The sequence below is a fragment of the Typopeltis vanoorti genome, chromosome 16 (genome assembly GCF_054136105.1).
Source record: "Typopeltis vanoorti isolate ZY-2024b chromosome 16, IOZ_Tvanoo_1.0, whole genome shotgun sequence".
NCBI lineage: Eukaryota > Metazoa > Arthropoda > Arachnida > Uropygi > Thelyphonidae > Typopeltis > Typopeltis vanoorti.
In genome coordinates this window covers 118,200,451-118,226,071 of record NC_143564.1, presented here as the reverse complement: position 1 = coordinate 118,226,071, position 25,621 = coordinate 118,200,451, and the positions used below count along the sequence as shown (strand labels likewise).

At 34.5% G+C, this 25,621-nt stretch overlaps 1 protein-coding gene across 1 annotated transcript in view; it reads right to left on the bottom strand.

The window, feature by feature from the left end:
* The window catches only part of unc-119 (unc-119 lipid binding chaperone), a 73,165-nt gene that overhangs the window by 8,408 nt on the left and 39,136 nt on the right, over positions 1 to 25,621 (bottom strand). The window contains exon 4 of the mRNA XM_090406057.1: positions 11,243 to 11,415. Within this exon, the coding sequence (XP_090262183.1) occupies positions 11,243 to 11,415 (173 nt within the window). The remainder of the gene's footprint in view (positions 1 to 11,242; positions 11,416 to 25,621) is intronic.

Below are 25,621 nucleotides of genomic sequence, written 5' to 3'. Positions count from 1 at the left end.
TAGTAGCAAAAGTATAGCTACTACAACAATGACACATATCTAAATTAGACGTTAGAACTCTTACATAAATAATTTTTTTTCTGGCATGATTTCTATTAATTTTTCTAATCAATTTACAGATTGTTGTCCTCTTGTATTCTTCCCTGTTATTTGCAGTGATTTCTTCTTTATACAATAAGAAAAAAAAAAAACGATAATAACAGAAGAAAAATATGTAGTATTTTCTTTTCATTTGGTGAATTTACAATATTCTTTCTCTGTGTTTTGAAAAGTCGTTATAGATCTGAAAGATTATTTTTTGAGTCAGCAATGGTTTTGAAGAATTCTCCCAACCTTAACAAATATGGTTGCATTAATTTGGGAGACGGTTATCCTAAGACTCCTGGATAACTGCGATTTTTTTTTTTTTTTTTCCCGTTAGAGGGCGCCAAAAATAGGACTTTAGATCTTTTGTCTTTTACAATTATATTGTTTCACTCACTCACTGTCGCATTTACATGTGTGTTGTGCTCTGATGATGCTGAGTTGAAAATCAGCGAAATATAAGCGTTAAAAAAACATCTTTGTTGATAAAAGTGTTTGTGGTGTTGTTAATACCGTGAAAAATAAGTCATGAATAACCATCAACACCTAAGCTTATCTGTAAGAAAGTACACATATGTTACATAGCAGTATTTGTGTGTGTGTGTGTGTGTGTGTGTGTGTGTGTGTGTGTGTGTGTGTGTGTGTAATTGTCATGGGGGAGGGGGAGTCATCAGAGGCAAAATACAATTTATGAATATTTTGGAAATAAAATTTAATTTTGACACATGCACCTATACATGTTTCAAATGATAAACTGTAGGGAAAGTATTGCTACTTCAAAACTGCTGCAATATTAAAATTAGCCGAAAATATGTACATAACAGTTGACTTCATAACTGCTGTTTATTTTGATTTGTAGTCAGTGATTAGGGGAAACCAAAAAAGTTGAATTGCAAAGAACTACAAATTACATTATAAAGATTAAACATTGCATAATATGATTCAAGATTTACGTGTGATTCTCTATAAAGCAAAATTGTAAAAGTGCGAACCTTCACACAATCTGTGAACTAATCTTTGAACTAAGATTATGAATAAAAAATAAAGAAAACTTAAATTGGAACAGATTGAGGCTGCATTTATTTTAAGATTTGAATTTTCATGAATTTATAATATAATTGTTTGACAAAAATAATAATCTTGAATTAAGTTCTGGAAGAATAAAATGTATTGGCGACTAAGATAATTAAAAAAAAAATTGATAGTGACACTGATCTTTCATAGTGATACAATATTAAGTGAAGAAAGTATGAATGGATCTCTTACTTTGCACAGGCATTAAAAACTATAATTATATGATAAAACAACTAGCAAAAATAAATATAACATGTAGGCATTTAATCTAATATAACTTAGATTCCAGTTGCCAAGCAAACGGCAAGCATCTGCATTTCTAGCTGTAGGCAACTGAACAGAGCTACGTACGTGAGGTAATCTGATTAAGTGTTCTCCTCAGCATGAAGAATTATCACACGTTCTAATGGATATGACAGTCAAATTGCACTTTGTATCTATGTGCTTTCAACAGGTGGTCTGAATCTTATCCAGGTTTTGCTGGACGTATATATATGTCCTGGCCGGTTAGGAGGTTAAGAAGCTCTCTCTCTCTTTTCTAAGATAGGATCTTAAGGTCCTATATGCACACACACACACACACACACACACACACACACACACACACACACGAGGACCTCATAATGTGAGGCCCTAAGTTGTAATTTGTTTAGTTTATGCTTAAACCTGGCCCTGGTGTGAGTGGTGTATTCACAGACAAGTTCCCCTCCTCTCAACGTAATAGTTGGTGGGTAACAGTGCTAATTTACTAAGGAATTATTACAGAATAAAATTATTTTCCATTGCCTTCATTATTAAAAGTATTCTGTCTATAGAAGTGTGTGCATAGGACCAGTTTGCATTTTGAGGGATGAAAAACCAGAATTTCCAGAGAAAATAACCCTCCATCTCTGTATGAGACTGCCTACTCATCTCTGACAAGACCTAATAAAGGTTCTTCACTTCATAGATGAGATTCAAACTCAGGTCTTTCCAACCAAAAGGGCTCTGTTGAAGTAGAGCTACGGAGGCTCTCAAGGAGAGGTGTCAAATGAAAAAAAAGAAGAAAAAAAAGAAAAAAAAAAGAAAAGAAAAAGATAAGTCACTACTATAAATGGAATATGAACACAGCTTTCCAGTGAAAAGACATATGTTATTCTTCTGACTGTACTAGAAAGTTAGGATTTTAGGATAGATGTATAGAAGTTAAGCATTAAATATTACAGTGATGCACATTCCTCTTCTACTGGGGCATGTGAACAGTGTTTTCCCCCTTCCTCTTTACACCACACTTAAATTTATGAGACATGACATTTAGTCCCTGCTGTCTCATAAAGATTGCTCCTCTTCAAAAGTTATTTGTTGCAGAAGAGAGCAGAGAAAAGGAACTGCAATGTAAATTTATTCTACTGCTTCATCATAAAAATGGCTAAAGATCAAAAACTGAGTGCATTAACTTTGTTTTACTTCATTATTTTAGTTCTGATTTTTCTATTCTACTCACAACCTTTGTTAATCGATTCATCTTGGCTTGGTTTGATTGATTTATAGCCAAAGCAACTAAGGTAATAAGGAGAGTATATTTCATCTGTTAATTGGAAGCATTCCCAATCTGGTATGAGTGCAAAACCATGCCACCTCTCATATGAGATCAGTCAACTCACCTTCAACAGAAAAGTCCTTATAAAGATTCTTTGCATCAATTTTTATAATTTATAAACAAGATGTAAATAGAAGTTGCATTTAAATATATATGTAAGTATATGTATAGAATTTATTACTTAAGAGAATCAGGCATCTAGTAATGAAAGGGATTTGTTAGAAGAGGCTCAAGTAATTCTGAAAAGACCAATAACTCTGCCACTTAAATTCAGTTAAGAGAAATCACTTAATTTTTTTTTCCCAAATGAAAAAAACTTTTTTTTTTATCAATATGCTTTGCATCCTAAACACAACTGAACCTGGGTTTTTCTAACCAAAGGACATGTATTCTTTCAAACAATGCTATGAAGACATTCCATGAAATAAGTATCACACGAAGGACATTATTTATACAGTAATGCCCCACTTTATGATGATCCACTCATAACAACACTTTTCAATTATGACCAGTGCCCGTTTATATGATGCTGCGTTCGTTCATACAATGGTTTTAGTGATGACATACTGATGAATCAGAAAATGTAAAGTTTTTGTAAACTGTTTGTTTAAAGCATCATTGCTTTCTGCATCTCTGTTTTGGTGTTTTAACTATTATTTCGTTTTATTGTTGTTAATCTTCTTTCACTACACTTTATTCCCGCTTCCTATGCAGGGTCCGTGTGTTACTTAGATGCGACTTCTTGTTAGTACCACTCCCAACCAACCTGTCGTCTAGTCTGCCGCTGGGGGAGGGGATATATTTTTGGCTGTAGAGGCATATGTTCACGGGGCCGGCTTGCCTGCTTGCGGGATGAAAAATGCCAGATAAACTGGCGGAAAAAACCCTACTGCCTGCGTCCAAGACCGGCTAACTTGGCTATGCCTGAGGAAGATCCTCGAGTTCCTCACGTCTCTGACAGGAATCGAACCTGGGACACTCCTTCCCCAGGCACATGGTTGCAAAGCACAAAGCCACTAGGCTAACTGCGCGGACATTTTATTATTGTTAATAACAATAGTTAAATTCAAATTAAGAGTGCTGTTGCTTCCAGTTAAAAGAAGATGCATAAACCTGTTATATTACATACTAAGATTAAAATTATTAAATTTAGTGAGGATGGTGTATTGAACATTGAGATAGCCTGCAGGCTAACTTACTTTGCACTACTGTTGTAAAAGTTGTTAAAAACAAAGATAAAGTGGCTACACTAGTTAATACTACAGTTATCGATAAATCTTGACAATCTTGCTAAATAGAAAAACTTCTAATGGGGTAGAATGATGACTAAACTGGTTGGTGTAGTCCATGTGTTTGGAAAACCACGTTTTCACATTTGCAAAAATTATTCTAAATTTTTTGTTTGCATAACTGATGTAAATCAATGCTTTATTTACATCAATTACACACATATATGATTGCTTAAAAACATTATTAAACAAATGTATGCCTCTCAATAAAAAAAGGCAGTGATTTGCTATATAAACAGTGAACTAGAACCTAACATATGACTGGGATATGTGCATGCACTTCAAAAGTTGTTTATTTCTAAATTATTAGGAAAAATCCTTTTACCTTCTTCAATTTTGAAAGAGGTAATTTTCTAGACAAATTATAAGTCTGACACATAAAAAGAATAACTCTCAATGTTGAAATCACCTAGACACAACTAAAAGAATGGTATATTCTGTCACCTTTTATTTATTTATTATTTTTTTTGTGAAAAGCATGTATGACAATAAAAACTAAGCTAATATTTTAATAACACAGAGTATTAACAGTTCAAGTCAATTCAATTACTTACAAGAAAAATGCAACTTTCACATATATTTTAAGTTCTTACTGGTAAATAAAACAGGTATTATTATTACTTTTGTCAGTAGTCAAATTTTTAACACAAAATCAGGCCTCACTTGAAAGCAAGAAAAAACTTTTTATTAAATAAACTACCTATTTAATTAATACTCAAGATTGTCTTCTTTATTTTTAATAGGCAAATTCACTCACTCTAGGTTTATACCTGTAGCATACATTCATACAACAGGTGGACTAAAGACTAGGTAATCTGGGTACTCTGCTCTAGAAACTAAAGTTAACTTTTTCAAGTCCCTTCAGGCTTCTAATAAGCAAAGCAGTACTCTTACAATGTTCAATGAAATTCATCCATCACCTAGACACAATTATAAAAATTCATATCCATAGTGAGATTCGAACCCCATGAGATTCTTCTTGTTCTCCAGAACTCATATATGCAATCCACTTGGCCAACTAGACCAGCAATATTGTTATTATTTTTATTTATTCATTCATTTTATACAACTCATATTTTGCTTGAAATCATAAGCAAGTTACGGATTATTTTCCTATTTCTTTAATTTTTACAGTCAGAAACCCAGCTCGCTCTACACACCAAACCCAGTACTTGATCGAACAAACTTCAGGGGTCTCTAGAGGTCATCTCCAACCTTAAAACAATCAAAAGCATGGTGGGATTTAACCAGTAAGCTTATCAGGCTGCCATGTAATTTCATTTTTGTAATACTGCAAAATTAGATGAGTGGTTTTTCACAAATCTATCTTAGCCTCACCTGCTATTACCTGAATTTTAATTGATGTTATATCACAGTACTGCTAGTCCTTCCATATTAAGATGTGATGCAAGATAAATAAACTTGTAAAAAATAGGTATTATTTATGAGAAGATTCCCATGTTACTCCTCTAAGTAAATATTTCTATGGTAATTTAGCCTATTTTTTGTTTAAGAGTGCCCCTTTTATAATATCATTGGCTTATTACTCAAATTTTAGGGCATTACTGATGCTTTATATGGACAGATATATGAAGAATACCTAGGAATAATTCAGACATACCTTTGTAGGAATGTTGTTGGGTGTCTTCTTATTCAGCAACATCCTGGTGTATGACAATAGACATTCATCTGCTGTTAATGGAAGGAAGTATGATTGAGAGAAAGGGGAGTTGGAAATGTGGAAAGGGGTAGAGAGAGATGTGGGGGAATTACTGGTGAGACAAAAGGGCATTATATCAGGCAATACTTAGTCTTTGAGTTATAAGTCAGAAGTTAAAACTGAAGGAAGTACAGGAAGATGGTTTTTGATATTCAATCTGGTATCAGACAAGGATGAACATTATCCCCTCTATTATTCATTATATGGATCACATTATTGAAGGAAAGTGGTATTAAACCTGATATTAAAATTGGAGATGTTAATTTCAGCTCTCTATTTTATGCAGATGATGTTATACTTTTAAATAAATCCAGTACAAGTCTGCAAGATTCCCTGACTAAATTGAATAACTGTTGTAATGAATTTGGTATGAAATCAGCAATAACAAAACAAAGACAATGAAAATAGGCAGAAACATTGAAAATATCAACTGCATTATGAATTGAGAACCTATAAAACAAGCAAAATATTTCAACTACTTGGTCATAATTTTCAGTGAAGATGATATATTAAATATGGAAATAGACAACAGAATCAACAAAGCCAGTATGGTAGGAAGTCAACTGAATAAATTTATATGGAATAAGAGAGAAATTAGTCAAATCACCAAATTAGCTGTCTGCAAAACAGTGTTCAAAACAATTTTAACTTATGAATCTGAGAGCTGGGTTAGAAATAAAACACTTGACCAAAGACTTGAGACCACAGATATGAAAATCCTGAGAAAGATTAGGGGCATGAACAGATGGCATCAATTTCATATTAAAAACAATGATATCAGGAAAGAACTTGACATTGTTAGCAGAGCTAATCTCAGGTGGTATGGTCACTTAAACAGAAAGGGAGAGGAAAGATTAGTACAACAAGGGTTCTCGGCCAGATTGGCAGGAAAAAGACAAAGAAGAAGACCAAGATATTGGTGGATTGATACAATAAAAAGTGCCTTAGAAGACAGAAATATATGATCTGATAATGTTAGAGTCTTAACAGATAATAGATTGATTTGGAGGAAAATTGTTGATAGGAAGTTAGTAAGGATATAAGTTCTTCACATAGTACCATAATATCCCTGCACACCCCTTGAGGGTACATGTCAGGAATTTGATGATGATGATACAAACAAATAATAAACAACAGATTTTAGTAAGGTCATCAACAATTTAAAATTCAGTTAAGTTAATTGCCTAATACCATAAGTCAGTATGCAATTGTTATTTCAACTGAGACCTAATATACTATACCTAATAAGTATACCCAATTACTAATATACCTAATAACTATACTAGACCTAATAAGACACAATATCAGTGCTATGATCAATGAAAGAGATATTATCAACAAACAGTTAAAACAAAATAATACAGAAGACAACAGAAAGAAATTAATAATTAACTCAAAACATAGACGATGAAATTTCTAACTGCAAACAAAAAAAAGTGGGAAGAATTCTGCAATATACTAGCCAAAGAAAAGGCTCACAACACTGGAACATCATCTGATTATTAAACAATTTTTTACCAAACATTACTCTAATGCAAGCAAGCTGCAATACAACAACGACAAAAAGTGCAGGAAAATTGCAAAACAGCTGCTAAGGAACTCAAGGACCTCACAATGGCAGAATTAGAAACAGCAATTAGTTAAACTGACCCTGACTAATCACCCGGAATTGATTTTATCTTTGGACATATGATTAAAAACATGGGGTAATTTGTCAAAAACTGCCTTCTAAAAATATTTAACACCTCTTGAAATGCAGGTAAACTACCAAAAATCTGGAAAACATCAGTCATTATACCCTTACTAAAACCTAACAAAAACCCTAGTGACAGCTACAGATCAATAGCTTTGACTAGCACTCTCTATAAACTAAATGAAAGAATAATACATACCAGACTTATGAATTGGCTCTTAGAAAATAACAAGATCAACTTCTACCAAACTGCATACAGGTCTCAACACAGTACAGAAGATCAATTATTTTATCTTTGCCAATCAGTCATAAATGGCTTTCAAGAAAAACCACCAAAGAAGACAACAGCAATATTCTTGGATCTCACTGCCTATGATCGCATCTGGAGACAAAAGTTAATAAAAATTGCATATGATACTAGAATAAGGGGAAATGCATTAATTTGGATTTCAGATTTCATGAAAGGAAGAAAAATTAAAGTAAAAGTTAATGGAATTTATTCCAACATGCATCGAACTTCGACTGGAGTCCCACGAGGTTCTGTTTTAAGTCCACTCCTATTTCTTATCTATATGAACAATATCTATCCTCACATAATAAATGACACAAAAATAGCATGCTATGCAGATGATATAGCAATATAGCAGTAATCCTCAACAATCTGAAAAGGTCCTAAATAATTCAGTAAAAGGCTTAGAAAGATGGGCAAAGGCACTTAAACTACTGATAAACCCAGAAAAAACAAAACTGAACATCTTCTCCACTGATATAAAAAATAGACACAATTACAACCCTCAAATTAATATATAATACCAAAATAGAAAAAACAGTCTCCAAAATACTTAGGCCTAACCCTAGGCACTGAACCGAGATTTACAACTCATATTACAAATATATCTAATAAAGCTCTTAAAAAGCTTAATATCATCAAAAGGCTTTGTGGAACAAAGTGGGGTGCAAAACTGAGGACACTCAAAACTATATATGTGGTACTCATACGACCCACTATGGAATATGCCTCATCAACCTGGGCTCCAGCTTCTACTAGCTCAAAAGCAGCAAAAATTATCATAGGTGCAGTCTCATCCACAAATAATTTAAAAGCTCAACAAGAGTGTGGGGCTTCACATACTAGAAGACAGAAGAAAACTCTCCACAGTTAAATTCACTAACAGAATCAGGAGCCACCAACAGGATCACATCACACTCAGGACTTTTGATGCCTGGACAAGAAAATCTAGACTAAAGAGATTAGATATATTACAATATGATCAAGAAATTAGAAAAAGTTTGACTTAGAGCACCTATCCTTTGAAATAAGCAAAGAGCCATTCTTTTCCACTATTTTACCAAAAAACATGATAAACTTAAATCTCCTCAAACCTTGTTCAAAAAAGGATTCACAGCAAGAAAATAAAAGAAAAGGACTGGACACTATACATCACTTAAATAATACAAACCATGTCATTGCCTACACTGATAGATCATCTGATGAAGCACTCAACCAAGGAGGTTCAGGGGTTTTTCTAATCTACATGGAGGCAAGGAAAAGCAAATCAAAACCACAGCTGGCAAAATAGCTTCAAACTTCACTTGTGAATTAACAGCCATACAAACAGCTCCCAAATTCTATCTCTCAAATCCACCACTAAACATCACAGAAGGAATAACCATATACAGCAATTAAAAATCTGCACTTGAGGCATTAAAAAATGGAAAAACAAAACACACTGGAAATTCGTGAACTACTAAACAACCTTAAATTATAAAAATAAGAACTGCATACTGCAATGGATACCAGCCCATGTAAATATTGAAGGCAATGAAAGAGCAGACAGACTAGCCAGAGCAACAAGATACCTCAAAAATTACACCCACTATCTAACACCTGTCCATATTTATTCTTGTCCAGCAATTGTTGCTGCTCTACAGAAAACTGTCGCCAAAATAAGATTGGTAAAACAAACTATCAAGAAGAAGAATGAAATCAGTGAAATTAATGAAAATAGAAAAATAACCACAGTCATCACCGGACTAAGGACGGAACATTTTAGAGGCATTAAAATTCAGCCAGATGGTAGTAGGAGCTGTGAAACATGCAAAAACTGTCCAGGAGTTGAACTAACACCCGTCCATATTTATTCATGTCCAGAAATTGTTGCTGCTCTACAGAAAATTGACAATAACCCTACAGAAAAGCTCTACTCCACCAAAGTTCAACAGATTGCCAAAGCAGTTCTACAGATCCACGGTCATATCTAGCTCTTCAATGGACTCAACAACACAACAACAACCTAATATACTGCCACCTTTAATTAAAGACTCATCAGCATATTGAACTAATACTATACTTTGATAGAAATTATGCAAAAATAGTAACTTAAAAGGTACATTTGTTAAATGAATTTATAATAGCCAAATAATTGTTCTGCAGATATTTAGACCATGAAACTAACTTCCATTAACTAGATTAAATCATGCTGTTATACTAATTACTATAAAAACAATTAAATTATTAGTTTAAACCCACACAAACTTTCCAAACAATACAGGAAATACATGCTATCATATGAATTTTAATCTCAAAAGGCTATAGGTTCTATTCTCATTGAGGCCATTGATTTGTAAATTTCTTCAGATCAGGGCTTGACAAATTATGCAAAATCCTACTCACCATAAAAAAATTTACTCACCCAAGATCCACACTTTTTGTTATGTCTTCATAAGTCAATAGGAGTTCCATAAAGTGATTAGTGGTGATGTATTGCAGTTCTGAGAATATTTCCTTTGGGTGAGTATCACTCCAAGAATGAGAAGTCATAAATAATAACAGGAAGAATGATAAAAACAACATTGATTTTTTGGAAAATATAAGATGTTACATTGATTTTCCTTACTACTCGTGGCAAGTGTATTTGTTGAGCTATGCTCAGATGAGTTTATTGCTCAGTCCACCACCTTAATTATTTTGGAAGCTTGAAAAACAAAAAAAAGTTCCTACTTGGTTTTTAGAAGAGAAACCAGATTATCTACTCTTTAGCCATTCAGAAGTATGATGTACAATGGGTTTACAATCTTTCATTGGTTAGATTGCCATGTGCCTTGTTTCACAGAATCGTTCCAGTCACTCTCATTGATGCATTTGGTTTCTGCCTTATTACTTCCCCATCATCTTTCAAGCCAATGAAAGATGATGATGGGGGGAGGGGGAGGTGCTAGTTGCCATCCATTCACTGTCTCCCACATCAAACCCACCGAACCAACTTTGTCCTGCTTTCATTCTGTTCTTTGGAAAAGCTTCCCTCACACTACTTTCCAAGGAATAAAATCTCAAACAGGTCCCAAAAAAATTTACATTTTCCTTTTTCCTTAACCATTAGTCCACATATCCATGATCATCAATGTACTTTACTACAAGTTTATAACCTGTTGAAGGTGGATTCATAACAAAAGCAGCTAATAACAGCGTGTGTTTGAGAATTTCTTTTCAATAATCAATAGCTCTATTAAATGTTTATCAAGAGTAATGGTGGACCAGGTGCGAGTGCATTTTACACTGCAAGAGATGCATTCTGAAAAATTAAAACTGAAGGGTGAATAATTTGATGCAAAATGAATACTATCTCCAGTCCCTTAAAAACCCAAAATTTTCTTTACTCAACATGCCTTTCGTTTTTTCTTCTGAAATAATGGTAGGTAAAAAATTAACCATATATTCTGATGAGAAATCATGAAAAGAAAAAAAAAAAGCATACAAACCAAAAAACTGAAATTTCTTAAAAAGAAGTTACAAAATTACTCACAAAGCTCAGAGCTGAGACTAGGAAATTCATATATGTGTTCACAGGTGTTCTTGCTATTAGGTATGCAGAAACCAAACTCAAAGTCAAATGTTTTCAAAAGCTTATCTCTAAAAAAGTGTCGTTCAATCATGCGGAACTTATTCACTGGTTTATCACCAACTGTAAATTCCACACTGGAAAAAAAAAAAAAAAAAAAAAAGAAAGAAAGAAAGAAATGAAGTCAATAATAATTAAGAGTAAATTTGTTACAAAAAATATTCATAAAATTTACATAAGATCACATTAAACCTGACTTAATTATAAATCTGAATTACAAATTCTCTTATAATTATAAATTTTACTTAAATATCAGTTTTCATATTCTTGTTGCTACACACAAATTTCATTCAATGAGTTACAGCACATTACAAGTGAATTATCATTTATTACTGTGAAAATTTTACTCTTGTCCCCCCCTCCACACACACACATCATCACCCTTGTAGCAAACAAAGGCAGGCTGAAAAGTAATGCCTGTTTTTAAATAAAATTAGAAGATAAGTAAAATTAAATTTTATTAATCTTCTGTGGTTAGTATTTTTCATGGTATTACTTTTGCTATGAATTACAAATGAGAAGACACTAAATAAAATTACTTAATTCAACAAAGTTTCTATACTCTATGTCACACTTCAACAGAAATACAATGTTTTAATTGAAAAAAAAAACAAAAAAACTTATACTAAGAAATAAAACAAACTGCCAAAGATAGAATTGTCATTAAATTGATAGTGTATATTATGCTGAGATTTGAAACATATTGTTTACTATCGAGATTTGTGTTATGTAATGCCTACCATAATCTAGTTCACAGCATCTTAGATCTTATGTAAGCTGACTACAACTGGTCAGCATACTTAAGATCTAAGTAAAAAATAAGGCCTTGGATTTTATTACAGTGTGTGGACATATCACTTCAGCAGCATCTTTGAATTTGCAAACACCATTGTGGAATTCAACATAAGACATTTTTGTCAACTGCAAAGTACCTAATGTTTTTCATTAGCAGCATGAAAATTAGGCCAGATTTGAGTCGCGCCTTTTCTCTACATCTTTAATATGTTCTTTCATGTGAATTTATCCCACTGTCCAACATAACAAATATGGCTCACGAAGAAAATTTTATATACACATCTGGTATCTTTACTGTTTAAGGTTGTTTTGGTGACCTCATGAACATAGAAACTTTTCATAAGAAAGATTCTGGTAATTGAATTGAAACTTTTGTCATCAGCGTGAAAGCAACTTTTAAGTTGTACTTCCTTAAACACGTGTGCAATTTTATAGGGTATTTTTTTTAAATATAAGAAACCATATCTTTGTAGTCTGCAATTTCTTGTCTATGTGCCAACACTTTTGATGGCTTTTATAAAATATTTTGATAGCTTAAGATTATAGTTATGCTATAAAAGTACTTCCCTGAGGTAATCAGTTTCTTGTTCCCCTTTGTTGCCGTCACTTGATATGGAGTATCTGCTAGTGACACCAGAAGTGAGGTTTCATCAAATGCTGAGATCACCAAAACAACATTATTCACCATTTTTGATGATTTACAATTCTTGGTTTAAAGATTCTCTGGAGAAGCAAAATCGGTGCTCTGGCTACTAATGATTTAATGATGCCATATTTTTGAGATGGATAGTGAGCAGATCGTTAAACGAAGAATAGGAAATCATCAAAAATACAACCATACTGCCAGCAAAGGTTGGGCGATTGGCAGAGTCTCTGCTACTAATGGCTCACGCAAAAAGTTAAGCAAGTCTGAGTGCAGTTAGTAGTTGGAAGGAATCAATCGTTCAATGCTGCTGGCACTCTGCCACGGACTGGCCATTCTCACAGGGTTAACTTCGGCCTGTAAACTGATGTATATTAGATCTCTGTGTCCTCTGGGTACGTGGGGATATGACAAATGGATACAATCCAAAAACACTCAAAAAATGAACAGTAACTTCCCCACACATCAACCTAGACAACAAGTCCGTAGAATTCCCATACCATATGCCAAACATCTGTCAAAATTATGAAGAAATACAAACTTGCTGCGACCTACAAGCCAATCAACCAGATCTATAATTTGTTACCTTCTCCTAAAGACAAACTCTCACCTTTGATGCTACCTGGCGTTTATGAAGTTCCATGTTCCTGTAAGATGTCTTACTACGGACAAACAGGAAGATCTATAAAATAAATGCATATCTGAACTTATCAAACCATACAAATCTGGCCTTGCACAACACGGAGTTGAAAAACCCAAACCATAGGATCAAATGGAAAAACACCAAACTTCTACATAGATCCTTATATAAATATGAGCATTTATATAAAGAAAGTGCTGATGTTGTATGTCACAGACCCAACTTAAACCGTAATGATGTTCTTACTATCCCTACAGTCTGGGACATTGTCATCCTCCTCCTTCTTTGAGTGCCATCTCCTATCAGAGGTCGGCGACCACCTTGGCAAATTTTGAGTGATCCTCTCAGAGTTCATGCCAGTCCACTGTCTGATGTCTGGCAGCCAAGATTTTCTTCGTCTTGCTTGTCCTCTTCTTTCATTTATCTTCCCTTTTATAATCAATTGAAGTATCTTATATTATTCATTATGAAGTAGGTGACCAAGATATGCAGTTTTCCTTCTTTTTATGGTATCTAAAAGCTCACATGATTTCCCCATTTGTTCCAGTACAGTAAAATCTCAATATAACGATCTAATTTGGGTGAGGGGGGGGGGGGGTGTCTGTTAAATCCGAAAGTCTGTTACATAATAAAGTAGGTTTTTCGAATGCATATGTTAAAAGATTGACAAATTAGCTAATTTATGTTTTTACTTATGTAGAAACTTTTATGTAATTAAAATTAAGTACTGTATCTATGAAAAGTTTAATTTCACAGAAAGATTTTCTATAAGTATTATTGCTTATAACCTCACCGTGGTTTTGAGACTAAAAAACAAGTCTGCAATCTATATCGAAATAAATAAACATTTTTCTGAAAATAAGTTTTAAGAACACAAAAGAACCAATTACAGTGCAATTGGTGTGATCACATGCTAATCATTCGCTGAACATGTTTTATGATTAGGGACTCATTTATGTAGGCTAAATTACTACAGTGTCTTTCCAACATATGATGGCCTGTTTGCCAAAATTTGTTAAAAATAACAGGAAATTAATAACAAAAAATAACCTGTTAATTTAATTATAAGCAAATCTTGGTTAAAAGCATTTTAAAATTAACACGGTGTTAATTTTCGCATGTGACATTCTTCTTCTTTGAGTGCCATCTCCTATCGGAGGTCGGCAACCACCTTGGCAAATTTTGAGCGATTCTCAGCCACTCTGAGCAGTCTCTCGGAGTTCATGCCAGTCCACTGTCTGATGTCTACCAGCCAAGATTTTCTTCGTCTTCCTTGTCCTCTTCTTCCATAAATCTTCCCTTTTATAATCAATTGGGGTATCTTATATTTTTCATTACGAAGTAGGTGACCAAGTTATGCAGTTTTCCTTCATTTTATGGTCTAAAAGTTCACGTGATTTCTCCCTTTCTTCCAGTACTTCCTGATTGGATGTTTTTGCTGTTCACGGAATTTTTAACATTCTCGTTAAAAATTACTCCTCGTTTGATGTTAATGGAGTCTGTAATAATGTCATCAACTTGAATAGATTTGAACCAAAAGGTTGAACAGATGCCTTTTGGTTCCAATATAAGTTTTCAATGATCCTGATGTCTTTACCATCTAATTCAATTCTTTTTAATAGTGCAATCATTTTAGCATGTAGGACTTCGTCAAATGCTTTCTTGAAGTCGATGAAGCAAATGAATATTGTGTGTTACATTTTCTGTATATTCTTTTTTGAATTATTTTCAGAAACATTTTGAGAACGGACTCATTAGGCTGACCATTCTATAGTCATTACTAGTTTTCGCATTTGCTTTTTTAGGTAGCATGATGAAGGTTGATCGCAACAAGCCTTGAGGGATTATGCCTGTATCGTAGATCTTATTAAATAGGTTTACTAATATATTAATGTTGTCACCTTCTAATAACTTGACTATTTCTGCTGGTATTCTACCCGGGTCTAAGGCTTTACCATTTATAGCTGAGTTCAGTGCACATTCTACCTCTGATCTTAGAATTCATGGACCTTCCAAATGTTCATAAGTATTTTCTGGGTTCTGTCTGTTATCAGTAAAGAGTTCTTCTATACATTTCACCCTTTCTTGTATTTTGTCTTCCTTTTCAGATATTATTTCTCCCTTTTTGTTTCGAAGGATACAGAATTGTTTTATCTTAAATATACCTGAGGTCTCTTTCAGCTTTTTATGTAGATTAAAATTGTCACACTTTTCCTGAGCACTTCTATTTCTTTACATTTTTCATTCATCCAGATTTCTTTTGCTTCTTTGATCTTGTGTTTAATAATTTTCTGAACCTCTTTATATTTTGTTGGACTATGATTTTTAAATGTTCTGCATTGATCCATGAGAGAAAGAATTTCATCAGTTATCCAATCCTTCTTTTTTATTGCTCTATTAGGACACAAGGTATTGTCTCTATGAAGACAGATTTTAATTTGTCCCATGATGTCATCATTCTTGATAAGTGCTAGCTCCCGATTCAGATCTTGACTCAATTTGTTTCTTATCTCTGTGTTTTTTAATTTTCCTAAATCAAACCTTTTTTATTGATGTTTCTTAAGTATAGCTTTCAGTCTAAGTTTTAACTGTGCCACCAGTAGGTTATGATCAGAAGCAATATCTACACTAGGATAGGTTTTTGTACTCTTTATAGAACTTTGAACAACCTAGTTGATTAATTAGGACGTAATCAATTTGGTTTCTGACTATATTCCCATTATTATCCTGTGGTGATCTTCAAGTATACAGCCTTCGGGATGGTAGCTTAAACCATGTGTTTGCGATTATTAGCTCCTCTTCCTGACAGAATTGAATAAGATGGTCGCCTCACTCATTTCTTGTTCCCAGTCCATGTTCGTCAACTACATCTCCACTTCTACTTTTCTGAAGTTTAGCACTGAAATCACCCATGACGATGTTAATATCATGCTTTATTGTGTTTTTCATTAGTTCTTTTAATTGATCATAAAATGTGACATACAGACTGGAAATTTTGTTCATTAAATCAAGGTCTGTAAAATCGAGGGTTTACAGTACTTCCTGATTGGACGTTTTTGCTGTCCATGGGATGTTTAACATTCGTCTGTATAACCACATCTCAAAGGCTCCAAGTCTTTTTATTGATGTTGTCTTCAAGGTCCAAGTTTCTGCACCGTACAGCAGTACAGACCATACATAGCATTTAACCATGTGTACTCTAAGCTCTAAATTTAAACTGCGGTTACCCAGTGTTGATTTCATCAAGAGAAAATTTTTTCTTGCCATTTCAATTCTAACTTTTATTTCCATTTCTGGATTGCAATCTTCATTTAACCAGCATCTGAGATATTTAAACTTTGTCACGCTATCTATTCTTTTCCCATTTAAAGAAAGTGATGAATTAAGAATAGGTTTCTTACTAATGACCATGAATTAAGTTTTGGTGATTTTTTTTTTTTTAAATTTAATTTTAATACTATTATTTCACTCTCTTCATTCACTACTTCCAGAACATTTTGAAGATCCTGAATATTGTCAGCCAGCAGAACTGTGTCATCAGCATATCGGATGTTACTGATGATTTCATCATTTACATTAATCCCTTCCTTCCTTTTTAAGACTTTATGAATGTCATCAACTTGAACAGATGCCTTTTGGTTCCAATATAAGTTTTCAATGATCCTGATGTCTTTACCATCTAATCCAATTCTTTTTAATAGTGCAATCATTTTAGCATATTGGACTTTGTCAAATGCTTTCACGAAGTCGATGAAGCAAATGAATATTTCCTTGTTTTGGTCAACACATTTTTGGAATAAGATCTGAGAACAGAAAAGAGCCTCTCTTGTTCCCAAGCCATTTCTAAAGCTGAATTGGGTATCACTGTTGTTGTTGTTGTCTTGTCCTTTGAAGAGTCTTAGATGTTTCCGTGTGCTCCTTGTACTGCTTTGGCTATGTTGATGATTTTGTTTGTATAGAGCTGTTGTTCAGGATTAGGATCTATTTCTTGCAAGGCTGCTGTAATTGCCGGACAGGTAAAGATGTGAGTGGGTGTCAGTTCAGTATTGAGACAGTTGTTGCAGTTTCTATATGTTCTCGTATCATCTGTATTGATCTCTCAGCACTGATTTTGGGAATTTGATGTATCACTGATTTCAGTGGAATTAGTTTAGCTTTTGCTAGTGCATTGGCATCAGCAAGAGTTATCATGTGAGTTTCTTGATTGAGTTCTCTGGCCTCTTTTGCTAATTTATCAGCTGTTTCATTGTAATCAATGCCTACATGAACAGGAATACATTGCAAAATGCAACTTTTTCATAAACACTTTAGCTGATTTAAGAGTTTATGGATGTCTTGTGTGAGCTTGGTATTGCCATTTTTGATTGCCTCCATAGCTGATCTTGAGTCACTGTAAATTATAATTCCTTCAGATTGTTGAGATGATGATAGTTTTAAGTAGGCTTCTAGTGCTTTATTTATTGTGTTGAGTTCGCTGGTAAAATTGGAAGCAATTCTCCCTGATCCAACTTTTATTGAAAGTTTTTCACCTTTCGGGAGTAGAAGAAGAACACCAGCGCTTCCATTAATCATATTGGTGTCTGACGATCCATCGGTATAACAAATAACCTGTTTGGAGGATGAAAGAAGGTTGATAGTATTTAAGCCTTTATCTTTGAGCATTTCTTTTGGTTCTTTTTTTGTACACAGTTTGGTAAGGTTTAGATTTATGGAGGTATTTGAAGGTAAAGGATTGGAAAATAGAGGTTCTTTGTTTATGTGGGCATTTAGCTGATCAAGACCTATTTCTTTCCTGATAGTGTCATCATATTGTAAAGTTGATGATCTGTGAAGTCTGCATTTTTGGTTCCAATGTTCATAAGCTTTTAGGGAGATATGATCACTTTGGTAGCTTCCGATATTATTTATGAATTTTATGGTGGCAAATTTTCGTCTGTCATCCAGCAGGTCAAGCCCACATTCCTGTTGGGCTCTGATGTTGTTAGTAGATGAGACTGCACCAATGATAATCTAAGATGCTTTTGCTTGTATTTTGTCTAATTTTTTTCTTTACCAATGAGGCCAAAGGTGACCAGATATGTGCTGCATATTCCATTATTGGCCTTATTAGTGCAGTGTAAGTAGTTTTGAGGATTTTGGGCTTTGCACCCCAATTTGTTCCACAAAGCCTTTTCAATATATTTAATTTTTTTTAGAGCTCTGTCGGAAGTATTAGAGATATGTTGTGCAAAACATAATTCCTGATCAAGCATAATACCAAGATATTTTGGATTTGTTACTTTTTCAATTAGCTTGTTGTTGATCGTGACTTTGGAATTGTAGGAATGTCTATTTTTCCTGTCTGTACTAAAGGGTATCACTGATGGTGTCTTTACATTTTCTGTATATTCTTTTTTGAATTATTTTCAGAAATATTTTGAGAATGGACTCATTAAGCCGATCATTCTATAAGTTTTCGCATTTGCTTTTTTAGGTAGCATGATGAAGGTCGTCTTAATGATGTTATGTGTTTCTGTATACAGAAACACATAACATCATCAAGAAAAAAAATAAAAGAAGCCAAGGAAAATTGGATGAAAAATTTATGTACTGAAATTGAACTGCTTCAGAAGAAACATGATAATTTCAATCTGTATAAGAAAATCAACGAAATTTCTGGAAAACTGAGGAAAAAGCAAATAGTGTCTCTAAGAGACGAAAATGGAAAAATAGTTCTAGAAGAAGAGAATAAAGCACAGATTTGGATAAAATATGTAACAGAACTTTTCAATGATACTAGACAGAAGCCTATAAATATAAAAGATAACGTTCAAGGACCAGCAATCATGAAATGCGAAATAGAGAATGCTATACGAACAAGTAAAACAGGAAAAGCCAGTGGACTAGATGGTGTGCAAACAGAATTTTTAAAATTAATAGAACCAGATAACATCAAACTTCTTGAAAAACTATAATAAAATATATGAAAGTGATGAATTTCCATCAGATTGGCTCAAATCTACATTTATCACTGTCCCAAAGAAACCCAAAGCGAATTCCTGTGGTGACTTCCGACTTATTAGTCTAATGAGCCAAACATTAAAAATATTTTTGAAAGTAATTCAGAATCGTATTTATAGAAAAAGTGAAGAAACTCTAAGTGAAACACAATTCGGCTGTCGGAATGGTTTGGGTACTAGAGAGGCCCTGTTCTATACCCAAATATTGATACAAAAATGCATAGAAAAACAGAAATCTGTCTTTACGCGTTTCATAGATTTTGAAAAAGCATTTGACAAAGTCAGACACACTAACTTAATAGAAGTCCTTCAACAAATAAGACTAGACGAACAAGACATAAGACTAATAACAAATCTGTATTGGAATCAGTCAGCTACCGTTCAATTAGACAACATTATCACCAGTGATATTAACATCAAAAGAGGAGTGAGACAAGGATGTGTGCTCTCACCACTCCTGTTCAACATATATGCAGAGGTAATCTTTAAAAAAGCATTGGAAGATTGTTCAGAGGGAATCACAATAAATGGAAAGATTGTTAACAACCTTCGATATGCAGATGACACCGTGCTAATTGCAGATAATATTATGGATCTCCAAAAACTCATTGACAGAGTATACATAGAAAGCCAAAGAATGGGAATAAATATAAACATCAACAAGACAAAATACATGATCATCAGCAAACATCCAGCCTCATCAATGAAACTGACACTCAATGGGAAAAATATTGATCAAGTGACAAGATATAAATATCTTGGTTGCTGGCTTAATGAACGGTGGGATCCAGAAATAGATATAAAGACAAGGATTGAAGTTGCACGGCAGTCCTTCATGAATATGAGAACACTATTCTGCAATACAGACCTAAACATGGAAGTCAGATGCCGAATGCTGAAATGCCACATGTGCCTATTCTGCTCTATGGAGTTGAAACATGGACATTGAAGGCGACAACCATCAAGAAAATCGAAGCCTTTGAGATGTGGCTATACAGAAGAATGCTAAAGATATCATGGACAGAAAAAATTACCAATGAAGATGTCTTAAAATCCATTGGCAAAGCTAAACATCTTGTACAAATAATTAAGAAACGAAAAACATCATATCTTGGCCACATCATGAAAAACAGCAAATACCAACTTCTACAAACTATTTTGATAGGAAGAATTGGTGGCAAACGAACTAGAGGAAGAAAAAGAATATCATGGTTTGACAACATCAAGATGTGGACAGGAAAGAGCAGTGCACAACTGCTGATTAGCACAAGAGCGCAGTTTGTTCACCAAGATGGTCGCTGACCTTCGATAGAAGATAGCACAATAAGAAGATGAAGGTCGACCATAACAAGCCTTGAGGGATTATGCCCGTATCGTAGATCTTATTAAATAGGTTTACTAATATATTAATGTTGTCACGTTCTAATAACTTGACTATTTCTGCTGGTATTCTACCCGGGTCTAAGGCTTTACCATTTATAGCTGAGTTCAGTGCACATTCTACCTCTGATCTTAGAATTCATGGACCTTCCAAATGTTCATAAGTATTTTCTGGGTTCTGTCTGTTATCAGTAAAGAGTTCTTCTATACATTTCACCCTTTCTTGTATTTTGTCATTCTTTTCGGATATTATTTCTCCTTTTTGTTTCGAAGGATACAGAATAGTTTTTTCTTAAATATACCTGAGGTCTCTTTCAACTTTTTGTGTAGATTAAAACTGTCATGCTTTTCCTGTAGAATTTCTATTTCTTTACATTTTTCATTCATCCAGATTTCTTTTGGTTCTTTGATCTTGCGCTTAATAATTTTCTGAATTTCTTTATATTTTGTTGGATTATGATTTTTATATGATCTGCGTTGATCCATGAGAGAAAGAATTTCATCAGTTATCCAATCTTGAATTTTTTTGAAGCATGCGCTTGATTTTTTGATTTTTTTGAAGCATGCACTCTAACTGTATGTTATTCCTAGTATTGTTTGAAATAACTGCACTGATGATGTTCTAAGAATCTTATGATGAAATATTTACTTATTATAAATAATTTAATTACTGTGGTTATGTGTGTATGTTTAGTTACAGTATGTACATGATCTACACATGATTTACACAATAAATGTCTGGACACCCCTGTTATTTAAAGTTATGGAACATTCCAGGTTTGTTAATAACATGAAAACCAGTGTACAGATAGTAGGAAGCAGTATTTCATCACAGCAATTGAATACAGGTGGTATGGCAACACAACGTGAATTCAGTGACTTCAAGAAAGGTGTCATTGTGGGATGTCACATTGGTAGCATGTCCATACGTGCCACTGCCGCTCAACTGGAGCGTCCAAAATCAATGGTTGGCAATGTGATCAACAAATGGAGACATTCTGACATCACTAGTGCAGGAAACCACCCAGGGCAGCCTCCGAAAATGACTGACAAGGACAGGAGGGTGTTAAAACGGGTGGCATGCAAAAACTGGCTACAATCATCACAGACCATCACTGTTATTCGTGATGAGTTCCAGAACCATCATGGTGAGCCTTAATACTGTAAGAAAATAACTCTATTTACTGGGTTTCCACAGAAGAGCAGCGACATACAAGCCGAACATCACAACAATGAACAAGGCAGCTCGTCTGGTCTGGTGCAAAGAGCGTGTGAACCGGACAATTGACCAGTGGAAAACGGTAATCTAGTACTCTAATGGCAGGATGTGGGTGTGGAGGCAGCCTGCTAAACACTTATTACCACAGTGTGTTGTACCCACAGTAAAGTTTGGTGGTAGAGGAGTGATGGTGTGGATGCATTCTGCTGGAGTGGGATCACTGGTCATTATCCGTGGTTCCATGAAGACAGCTCAGTACCCTGATATTCTGAATAGCCAGGTGCTGCCTATACTGTAGAGAATTTTATGGAGCGGACCTGTGTTACAATGAAGATGACAATGTCTATGCCACAAAGCTGCAGCTGTTATGGAATGAAATGGTAATTCTCTAAAATATGTGTTAAATGACTGCCCTAGCCTGTGCAGAGTCCTGACTGGAGACAAATTCTACCTGATGTCTGCTGCACATTGGTGGAAAGTCTTCTTCACAGGATGTAGGTGGTGTTCAAAGCCAAAGGTGGACATACCCAATATTAGTGTTAACCTGTTGGTATCAATTGTAAATTGCTAAAGTGTCTGGACAATTATTGGTAGACAGTGTATTCTTAGTAAAAGAATATTGGATAAATGCTACAAATATTTAACTAATTTACATTCTTTGGATTACTTTTTCCATCCTCAAAGAGTTTTCAGTATAGAAAACTAGAGAATTCTTGGAGACAACTAGGTTTGTTTTTTTTTTTGTTTTTTTAACCATATGAAAGAATCCAATTCCTCATCTCCATGGAGATGAGGAATTAGTGGAGAGGGCTCAGAGGAGAGTGACCAAGTTGGTGAGTGGTGTAAAAAATGCTCCCTACATTGAATGAGAGCTTGTGGATTACAGAGGTTGGTTGATAGATGGAGAAGAGGAGATATGATAGAAACATTTAAATTACTTAAAGGTTTTTATAAGATTGATGCAAGGGAAATATTTCAGCTGTGTGATAGTGATGGAAGAACAAGAGGTCATCCCTGGAAATTAAGGAAAAATGTGGTTAACAAGGGTGTGAGAACTAGATTTTTTGCTTGGAGAGTGGTGAATAAATGAAATGCATTGCCTGACTCAGTTGTGTGTGTGTTTCGTCTGTAAATGAGTTCAAGAAGTGGTATGATAGATATTGTTTTGATAGTTTGGGTCTCCCATGATGAGTCTTCTAACTCCATGGAGATACCTATATAATAATAATAATAACAAACTGCTAGGTTTTGATAATTTTTGTACTGATGAAATTCCCATAATAACAAATAAACATTTGCTAGGATATAGAGGATCATTATTTTTTATTCTCTAATTTGTAATAAATTTAGTTAAATCCTTTATCCAAGTGTGAGCAAACAAAGTTTGTGCCTGAAAGTATCTTCAGGACTGGGGTAAGGTGCACAACACCGGGCAACTCGTTGCAAAGGTGGAGCAAGCTAACATCACTCCTATCTCAGTATCTCCCATAATGCAAAACACATCTCCTTGCAGATATGTATAATGTTATGCATTAAGGGAAGGGCCACTACCCAGACTAGTTTCGACCTTTATTGAGGTCTCTTCAGTGGGAGCCAGGCCCAAGTGAAAATACCAGGCAGAAGCATTAGCAAGGTCATCTCTACCTATAGGAGTTGACAAACGGTGTGCCACCTTTTTATTAAATTACTCTGGATTTAGAGAAAGATGTTGAAAGTTTATTTTTCACTTGGTTAGACTATAATAAATTTAGTTTAATCCTTTATGTGTAAGCATTAAACTAAAGGATTAAACTAAATTTATTATAGTCTAACCAAGTGAAAAATAAACTTTCAACATCTTTCTCTAAATCCAGAGTAATTTAATAAAAAGGTGGCACACCATTTGGCAACTCCTATAGGTAGAGATGACCTTGCTAATGCTTCTGCCTGGTATCTCCACTTGGGCCTGGCTCCCACTGAAGAGACCTAAATAAAGGTCGAAACTAGTCTGGTAGTGGCCCTTCCCTTAATGCATAACATTATACATATCCGCAAGGAGATGTGTTTTGCATTATGGGAGATACTGAGATAGGAGTGATGTTATCTTGCTCCACCTTTGCAACGAGTTGCCCGGTGTTGTACCACCTTACCCCAGTCCTGAAGATACTTTCAGGCGCAAACTTTGTTTGCTCACACTTGGATAAAGGATTAAACTAAATTTATTATAGTCTAACCAAGTGAAAAATAAACTTTCAACATCTCTAATTTGTGTTGATGTATTCGTCATGAATTCATTACTCGGTATTATTATACAGGATCTCTATGGAGTTCACAGACTCATCTGTGAGCTCCATAGAGAGTTGAGAATCAAACCTGAAATCAGATTGTGGCAGTCTAATCTATTCAGGGACTGTTAAAAGGAAGTTGTTCTTGTTCAGCTTCACATACACAGTCATCTGGTACATTCCTTCCTATTGCGGAGTGATAAAATGCCACTCTGTAGTACCAGACTATCAAATGTAAATTGCTAAAGTGTATACACTTTAGCAATTTACAACATATACATACTGATGAATCTGATTAAATTTGCCCAAGTGTACAGGCCTCAGAGATGGAACCAGGGCAGTCAATTAAAATGTGAATGATAGTTAGTCTGATACTACAGAGTGGCATGTTATCACTCCGCAATAGGAAGGAATGTGCCAGATGACTGTGTATGTGAAGATGAACAACTTCCTTTTAACAGTCCCTGCATAGATTAGACTGCCACAATCTGATTTCAGGTTTGATTTGATAGAGCTTGTTGTAGGTCTTTATTTCACAATGACTGCCACTGGGATAAAAGTTTCTCTCTTATGATCTGCCTGTAATTGGTGTAGGGGACACTTCAGAAACAAGCTGCAGCCTCATTCCAACAGAGTGCATATCCAAATGTAGTAGCTTCCATAACTGAAATGGGACATGCTGGATATGAGAGAACTCTAGATGTTTCTGCAGCTCTAGACTTTTTATTACATGCAAATAGCTTCATGTATGTATAATTTACCATTGATAGCACTGCAATCTGAAAGTAATTTAAGACAAGCTCTACAGCACGAAGAAGACCCAACTAGTATCTGGTTTTGCAGACTTCAAAGAGCTGCTGGAGGGAGTGCATGGGTGGAATGCTTTGGTAGCTAGCAGAAGGAAAAACAGCATGCTGGTATATATGCATGCCACACAGTAGTGTTTCATAGCATCTATGCAATATTCTTTCCTAATATCTAGAGCTTCTAAGTATGTGCTTTTGTTCACAAACCAAAGGGTGTATGGGTAGTCTGATGAGCGATGTACAAATTTCTTCCACAATCGACAAAAAATAGTTAGCCACATGGGATGGATTAACAAGGATTTTATTTTGGCAGCATATAGAAAGACAGTTGATGTTAAAACAACAAGGGTAGTTCATTTGCCTCAATGTACATACTACAAATCATTTAGGTTTGAAATGCTCAGTTGCAATTCTTATAGTTGGGGCCCAAATACTCTCTGGTTGAGCATAGACTTGGGACCCATAATGAAGTTTTGATTTAATCAGTGCAGGGTACACACCTGTCAGTTCTACAGGAGGTAGGAAGGATGTTCAGTG